The sequence below is a fragment of the Aquarana catesbeiana genome, linkage group LG04 (genome assembly GCF_042186555.1).
Source record: "Aquarana catesbeiana isolate 2022-GZ linkage group LG04, ASM4218655v1, whole genome shotgun sequence".
Taxonomy (NCBI): domain Eukaryota; kingdom Metazoa; phylum Chordata; class Amphibia; order Anura; family Ranidae; genus Aquarana; species Aquarana catesbeiana.
The window spans coordinates 80,930,324-80,939,268 of record NC_133327.1 but is presented as its reverse complement, the minus strand read 5'-3'; the positions used below and the strand labels follow the sequence as shown (position 1 = coordinate 80,939,268).

General features: G+C 49.9%; 1 protein-coding gene across 1 annotated transcript in view; it reads left to right on the top strand.

The window, feature by feature from the left end:
- The first annotated feature begins 770 nt into the window (after window positions 1-770).
- GEN1 (GEN1 Holliday junction 5' flap endonuclease) overlaps window positions 771-8,945 on the top strand; it is a 68,750-nt gene continuing 60,575 nt past the window's right edge. The window contains exons 1-3 of the mRNA XM_073625344.1: window positions 771-1,034; window positions 4,144-4,321; window positions 7,802-7,988. Of these exons, the coding sequence (XP_073481445.1) occupies window positions 4,161-4,321; window positions 7,802-7,988 (348 nt within the window). The 5' untranslated portion in view covers window positions 771-1,034; window positions 4,144-4,160. The remainder of the gene's footprint in view (window positions 1,035-4,143; window positions 4,322-7,801; window positions 7,989-8,945) is intronic.

The window sequence follows — 8,945 nt, the reverse complement described above, 5'->3', positions numbered from 1 at the left end:
AGCGCCAACAAATTGTGCAGAGCTTTACAACATGAGGGCAGACAGTACACTTACAATACAATTCAATACAGGAGGAATCAGAGGTTCCCTGCTCCATAGAGCTTACAATCTAGCTCATTGAAATGAATCAGCTGCCCCACACGCAACGCGTGGGATAAACGTGCATGCTTGGTCACACCTGTAGAGTTGAACCTAGCGTCAGGCATACCTCCCAACTTTTTGAGATGGGAATGAGGGACACCGAGCAGCAAAACTATCCAGGCATAGGACACACCCCTTGCCACGCCCCCCTTAAAGGAGAATTGTACAAAAAAACAAGATGGGTAAACCCACAAGTGCTTTTTCACCACTACTATTCCTTTATATTGGCTTTTGGAATTTACAAATGCAGCAATTTAGAAATCAGATGAAAGGTTTAGCACTGGGAAACATTTTTTGATAAAAAGTGCATTTTATATACATTTATATAGATCAGACCAGAATGAGGGACAAATGAGGAGGAATGAGGGACAGAGGGACATTGCTCCAAATCAGGGACAGTTGGGAGATATGCGTCAGGCACTGGGTGGGGTTTAGGCTCTTCTGTCCCCCACACACACACACACACTGCTGTCTGGGATGTTAGAGGAGAACACTGATATCAGACAAGCAGTACAAAGAACATTGATGTAAATAGATCACATTGACAGGAAATAACCTTCTACAGGGGACTCTTTATTGTCTACTCTTCTACTATGACCAATCACAGTGCAGAGTCAGCGGGACATCCCCGGTCCCCAATCACTGCAAGAAATCCACTTCACTGCAACCCATAGAGCGCTCATACATTATGTCACTCGGTCATGTGATTGGCTGCCGGAAGTGGAGTTGCTGCACTGGCGGAAGTACAACTGAGCGGCCTGACAGGTCACTCCGTTCAAATCAGTGTGGCGGGAAGTCATGAAGCCGGAACATAAACAATGCGAGTGAGGAAGGAGAGGGGGCTGAGTGACACTGATCGGGGGGGCTGGACTGTGTGAGCGCCTCGCTGGAAGGTGAGCGGGTGTGTCATACACTGTGTCTCTCATTGTGATTGATGGTCATAAAGGAGACACACCTATATATTATGTGTATACTAGTGCCTGTACTGGAGGCCCGAGGACTTGTATATGTCTGTTAGTTAGTATGTGCCCACATTGTGATCATGGCTGTGTACACTTCTGCTGTGCAAACCTGTGAGCTGCATGTGACCCTTTATCACTATCTGTGCAGCCCCCATGGCCCCTGCAGATACTAATCTGTGTTTCTTTATTGCCCTGTTATAGCAATGACTTCTAGCAGTCTCATGTAATGTCTTCAGTCTATGAATGTCTTCTGAAGCATGTTCCCCAACCACTCCTAGCACGTTCGCAGCCCGCAACAACTCCTAGCACGTTCGCAGCCTGCAACAACTCCTAGCACGTTCCCGGCCTGCAACAACACCTAGCACGTTCCCGGTCCGCAACAACTCCCAGCACGTTCCCGGTCCGCAACAACTCCCAGCAGGTTCCCGGTCCGCAACAACTCCCAGCAGGTTCCCGGTCCGCAACAACTCCCAGCAGGTTCCCGGTCCGCAACAACTCCCAGCAGGTTCCCGGTCCGCAACAACTCCCAGCAGGTTCCCGGTCCGCAACAACTCCCAGCAGGTTCCCGGTCCGCAACAACTCCCAGCAGGTTCCCGGTCCGCAACAACTCCCAGCAGGTTCCCGGTCCGCAACAACTCCCAGCAGGTTCCCGGTCCGCAACAACTCCCAGCAGGTTCCCGGTCCGCAACAACTCCCAGCAGGTTCCCGGTCCGCAACAACTCCCAGCAGGTTCCCGGTCCGCAACAACTCCCAGCAGGTTCCCGGTCCGCAACAACTCCCAGCAGGTTCCCGGTCCGCAACAACTCCCAGCAGGTTCCCGGTCCGCAACAACTCCCAGCAGGTTCCCGGTCCGCAACAACTCCCAGCAGGTTCCCGGTCCGCAACAACTCCCAGCAGGTTCCCGGTCCGCAACAACTCCCAGCAGGTTCCCGGTCCGCAACAACTCCCAGCAGGTTCCCGGTCCGCAACAACTCCCAGCAGGTTCCCGGTCCGCAACAACTCCCAGCAGGTTCCCGGTCCGCAACAACTCCCAGCAGGTTCCCGGTCCGCAACAACTCCCAGCAGGTTCCCGGTCCGCAACAACTCCCAGCAGGTTCCCGGTCCGCAACAACTCCCAGCAGGTTCCCGGTCCGCAACAACTCCCAGCAGGTTCCCGGTCCGCAACAACTCCCAGCAGGTTCCCGGTCCGCAACAACTCCCAGCAGGTTCCCGGTCCGCAACAACTCCCAGCAGGTTCCCGGTCCGCAACAACTCCCAGCAGGTTCCCGGTCCGCAACAACTCCCAGCAGGTTCCCGGTCCGCCACCACTCCCAGCAGGTTCCCGGTCCGCCACCACTCCCAGCAGGTTCCCGGTCCGCCACCACTCCCAGCAGGTTCCCGGTCCGCCACCACTCCCAGCAGGTTCCCGGTCCGCCACCACTCCCAGCAGGTTCCCGGTCCGCCACCACTCCCAGCAGGTTCCCGGTCCGCCACCACTCCCAGCAGGTTCCCGGTCCGCCACCACTCCCAGCAGGTTCCCGGTCCGCCACCACTCCCAGCAGGTTCCCGGTCCGCCACCACTCCCAGCAGGTTCCCGGTCCGCCACCACTCCCAGCAGGTTCCCGGTCCGCCACCACTCCCAGCAGGTTCCCGGTCCGCCACCACTCCCAGCAGGTTCCCGGTCCGCCACCACTCCCAGCAGGTTCCCGGTCCGCCACCACTCCCAGCACGTCCCCGGCCCGCCACCACTCCCAGCAGGTCCCCGGCCCGCCACCACTCCCAGCAGGTCCCCGGCCCGCCACCACTCCCAGCAGGTCCCCGGCCCGCCACCACTCCCAGCAGGTCCCCGGCCCGCCACCACTCCCAGCAGGTCCCCGGCCCGCCACCACTCCCAGCAGGTCCCCGGCCCGCCACCACTCCCAGCAGGTCCCCGGCCCGCCACCACTCCCAGCAGGTCCCCGGCCCGCCACCACTCCCAGCAGGTCCCCGGCCCGCCACCACTCCCAGCAGGTCCCCGGCCCGCCACCACTCCCAGCAGGTCCCCGGCCCGCCACCACTCCCAGCAGGTCCCCGGCCCGCCACCACTCCCAGCAGGTCCCCGGCCCGCCACCACTCCCAGCACGTCCCCGGCCCGCCACCACTCCCAGCACGTCCCCGGCCCGCCACCACTCCCAGCACGTCCCCGGCCCGCCACCACTCCCAGCACGTCCCCGGCCCGCCACCACTCCCAGCACGTCCCCGGCCCGCCACCACTCCCAGCACGTCCCCGGCCCGCCACCACTCCCAGCACGTCCCCGGCCCGCCACCACTCCCTGGCCGTCCCTGGCATTGCGTCCGCCGTCCCTGGCATTGCGTCCGACGTCTCTGGCCGTCCCTGGCATTGCGTCCGCCGTCTCTGCTATTGATATTATCAGCTTGTACTCGGCATTGCTTTCTCAGTGGGTTACTGCATTGAGTTTGCATCAGAATTTGTGCTGCAATACCCATCTAGAATTCTTCTCTGAAATATGGTGCTGCTTGTCATCCATTAGTGCAAGTGCTGCCTTAGTACTATACTTTTCATGAATACTTAATGCCGCGTACACACGGTCGGACTTTTCGGCTACAAAAGTCCGACAGCCCGTCCGACAGACTTTCGACGGACTTTTGGCGGACTTGCGGCAGACTTTCTAACGAACGGACTTGCCTACATACGATCACACAAAAGTCCGACGGATTCGTACGTGATGACGTACGACCGGACTAAAATAAGGAAGTTGATAGCCAGTAGCCAATAGCTGCCCTAGCGTGGATTTTTGTCCGTCGGACTAGCATACAGACGAGCAGATTTCTGGGTCCGGCGTAGTTACGACGTAAAGATTTGAAGCATGTTTCAAATCTAAAGTCCGTCAGATTTGCGGCTGGAAAAGTCCGCTGAAAGTCCGGGGAAGCCCACACACGATCGGATTGTCAGCCGTATTTTGTCCGTCGGCGTCCGACGGACTTTTGTAGACGAAAAGTCTGACCGTGTGTACGCGGCATTAGTGTTTGTTTAGATAACATGCTTCTTTTTTGTTTTCAGCTGAGTGACTCATCAAGATGGGTGTCCATGAATTATGGCCGGTCCTGGAGCCAGTGAAGAAGCATGTCCCTCTCCAGAGCCTCAGTGGGAAGACTCTTGCAGTGGACTTGAGTATTTGGGTCTGTGAAGCTCAGTCTGTAAAGCAGATGATTGGTGTTGTTGCCAAACCTCATCTCAGGTAACTAACCACTTCAATATCGGGCACTTTCACACCCTTCTTGCCCAGGACAATTTTCAGCTTTTAGCGCTGCCACACTTTGAGTGACAATTGCGTGGTCTTGCAAGGGGAAGTGACCAGGATTTTTTTTTTTTTTTCATGATTGCTTATACCATTTAATTTCACTGTCATAAACAACCCTTTTTACTAAATTAAATTGATTCATTCAGTGTGTATTGTTGTGATTAGCTGTGTTTGGCCACTGCTAATCCCATGGTACAGATGGGCTGTGATTGCCCCTTTCTGTACCATGTGATCACTTTGCCCAATCACAGCTAGCAAGACAATTGTACACAATTAATGGCATTAACGGCAGCCATCCATTGTTAACAATTGTCACGTTATCTGATTGGTCACAGCAATCATATGGTACCGGCAGCGGCCTGGTACAGTGACCTGTCATCGGATGTGTCTCTAGGTCAGGGTTTCTCAATCTTTTAAATCAGAGGAACCCTTGGAAAAAAAAATGTGAGCTCGTGAGGACCCCCTGAAACAATGTTCACATCTACAGCTCACTGAACATTGGTGTGATCAGCAAGCTGTTCATATAAGAATTCATTTTAGAGGTTCCATTAAATAATAGAATCAATATTAAAATGTACCTATTTAACTGCTTGCCTCCTGGTCACAGTACGTTTACTGCGGCAGGTCCGCATGGGCAGACCGGATGACGTACAAGTACTTCATCCAGCCTGTTCTGGGTTTAAGGAGCACACGTGCGCACTCACCTCACCTCATCTGTGCTATGATTTGCTACAGCATGATTTTGGCCCTGAACCTGCTGGTTGGCTATAGCCAATCACAGCAGTCTATGTCAATGTTTTTACACAGGCCCTGAATGGACTCTCCCTCTCTACCTCTCTCCCTTGATTGCCCTGTATTAGTGTCACAGGTGACTTCACATAGTGTCAGAGTCAGTTAGTGTCCCTTCTAGCTAGCATCAGATAGTGGCAGATTGCTGCCTCACTACCACAATCCACAGTTAATCCCTTAATTGCCAGCAACACTATCACAGTCACACTAAAACTGCCAAAAACTAGTATAGTGTATAAACGGATCAGTATCTTGATCATGATCAGAACTATACTGGTGTCCCTAATAGCAGAGTGTCCCCAAAGATGCAGTCTTAGCAGGATCAGCCCCGTTCACTGCCAGCACTTGCGTTTTAGTCCCCCCCCCCCCAACAAGTGCAGTGTAATTTCTGATCACTGCCACCTCTGATACATTGTCCGCAAAACTGCAGTGTTGGCAAGATTAGGCCTGATCTCTGCTCTAGCAGGTATGTTTTAGTTCTAACACGCAAGCTGTCCCTGACAAAAAATGTCTTGCGAAGAGGCCTACAGGGTTCTAAGCTTGTCAGATAAAAGCAAAGGGGAACCCTCGCTGTCGGAATCGGGCTCAGAATATGAACCTGTAGAAAGCAGCGGCACCCTGACAGCAAGTTCAGATGATGGAGTGGTCACTACTAACATCAGGCGCACCCGACCCCAGGTGCTAGAAATGCATTATTATGCTAATATGCAGAAGAGCCAGTACCAGTGCTGCACTATTTTTCGGCTATCTGGCAAATGCCAGTAGCGTAGTACATCCTGGCCTTTTAGACACCAGAAGTGCAGAGCAAGCTGGTTAGGTGGCTAGCACTAGTAGCAGAATGCAAATGCAGCCACCACGAATTTGAGCACAGGCCCTTGCGGTACAAGGGTGATAATATTTGTACGTAGACAACTTTTATGTAAGTGTGCCACTTTTTGGACATTTGTTCAATCAAGAAATTGGCTGCTATGACACCGTGCTTCCAACCCCCCAACGGCTTGTTACAACCCGACTTCAAAATGGGGAGAGCCTGCTTTCAGAATGGTGAATTACTCACAGTGAAGTGGAAAGACAAAAGGGATGTGTTTGTTTTGTTTTTTATTCACGCAAACATGATGGGCCAAATTCACACGGCGTCTGGTGCGTGAATTATTTACAGACAACTGAAATAAACAGACGCTTTTTTTGTACCAGTTTCCTTTGTACTAGCTCTGCGGGCAACTAAACACGGTTTCAACGCCAAATGATGAAGCCGTGTTTAGTTGCCTGCAGAGCTAGTACAAAGGAAACTGGTACAAAAAAAAAGTCTCTATGTTTATTTCAGTTGGCTGTATATAATGCTACTGAAATTTACAAAGCAAGTGGAAGAAGTGGATCCTTCCTAAAAGTTCAGGAAATAATCATCACAGCCCCGGCTATAATGAATTGTCGGTCCGGCAATACACATAAAAGTTCATTGATAAAAACGGCATGGAATTTCCCCGCAGGGGAACCCCGAACCAAAATTTAAAAAAAAAAAAAATGCGTGGGGGTCCCCCTAAATTCCATACCAGGCCCTTAGCCGAGCACGCAACCTGGCAGGCCGCAGCCCCCCAAAGCACCTTGTCCCCATGTTGATGGGGAGAAGGGCCTCATCCCCACAACCCTTGCCCGATGGTTGTGGGGGTCTGCGGGCGGGGAGCTTATCGGACTCTGGAAGCCCCCTTTTAGCAAGGGGACCCCCAGATCCCGCCCCCCCCCCTGTGTAAATTGGTAATGGGGTACAAACGTACCCCTACCATTTCACAGAAAAAGTGTCAGGTTAAAAAACACAAGAGACGGTTTTTGACAAGTCCTTTATTAATTCCTCTTCCCTCCTCCCTTCTCCTCGCGGGGCCCCCCGGTTACGTAAATGGGTGAACCCGCCCCCTCTGAACCGAAGCATCACACGGCAGAAGACTCCCACTGAGGCCAATCGTGGGGACAGAGCGGAGGAAGAAGAGGAACACAAGAAGATGGAAGAAGGGAAAGAAGAAGAAATTAATAAAGGACTTGTCAAAAACCGTCTCTTGTGGTTTTTTGTTGTTTTTTTTTTTATCTTTTTGACACAAGGCGCTTTGGGGGGCTACCTTGTGAGCATTGTGTATATGTGTGTGTGTGTGTATATATATATATATATATATATATATATATATAAATATCTCTATCATCATCATCATCTCTCTATTTTGTTTTGTTTTTTTAGGATGGTTTGATAACAGTAAAAAAAAAAAAAAAAAAAGTGCTACTTTTCTGCCACTAGATGCCCTTGGTCTTCCAGGTTACATAATGGTCAGTATCATTCAGGCAAGGTTGTAATGAGCATGTCCACTGGGGCAACAGCATCATGTGAGCAGGCTGATAGGCATGCATGGTAACAGGACTATTAAAGTGCAGTTTTGGTGTACTAATAAAAGCAGATTGCATAGGTAAATGGAAAATTGTGTTGTCTTTATGTATATATGCATTCTTAGAGACTGAACCCCCCCCCCTTTTTTTTTATTTAAATATACATGCATTGACAGGTTTATTTACATTGATTTGATTAAATTCCCAAGCATATCTAAGAAACAAAATAGACATGTAATTTGCTAACTATGTTTCCAACAGGAATCTCTTTTTCCGTGTCTCCTCCTTGAACCTAATGGGCGTGAAGCTGGTCTTCGTGACAGAAGGAGAAGCCCCAAAGGTTAAAGCTGACACTATGAACAAGAGGAACGCAATGAGATACGGCCCAACCAATAAGCCAGCTTCATCCAGACCAGGACGCTCCTATTTCAAGTCTGTCCTGAAGGAGGTATGTGCAGAATTGACAACTTCAGATGTAATTTTATGCTCAGCGCTGGCATTTTGATGATGCTTCTTTGGCACAGATTTTTTTTAGTCACATTGATAAAAAATCTTAGCACTAGCAATGGCAAAATAGTTGAATACAACTGGTATGCTAGTATAGGGGATATTAGTTAAGCTTACATCTGGGATTAGTCAGGTAAATTAAAGTGCATGTATAGCAACATATTATTATTTTATTTTTAGTTTTTTTTAGTTTTTTTTTTAGTTTCGGATAAAGTAGAAAAGGATCAGTCAAGTTTGTATTAGTGTCAATATACCTACTGGGAAGAGTCTTCTTCTCTTTGTCCTGTAACCGTCATCACAGAGATAGAAAGTGATTTGAAATCCAAAATCTTTACTTTTCAGGTGAAATAAATGAATGTACTGTATATCCACAGCCCTTTAGCTGTAAGACTTTCATGCCAAAAAACATCATGGTAGTTTTATTTCTATGAAAAGTAATGTAGCAGCTGTAGTGCTGTTCCATCAACACGCAGACTAATGCCACCCAACGATAAGACTTCAATGCTGGGTGCAACTGGTACATTTTACAATTCAATTATTTTTTTGAGTTTAGATTGTGCTCACATTTCCTAGATCCATTTAATATCTGCGGCTGGCTTTATTTGGCTTTTGGGAACACTGCTGAACAATATGTAGTAGGATTTACCTGTCATTTGACCTTTCAGTCCATATTTTAGCCTGAACATACAGCTTATTGTGTTGCTGGTTTAACTTTTTTTCCATTCTGCTTATGAACAAGACGAGTTGCATTTTGGAAGCTAATGCACCAGTGTACACTGATGATAATTATTATTGTACAGGATTTATATAGCACCATCAGTGTGTGCAGTAAAGAGGGTTAAGAGGGTCCTGTTCATAAGAGCTTACAATCTAATAGGGTGGGGCAAGTGGCACAAAA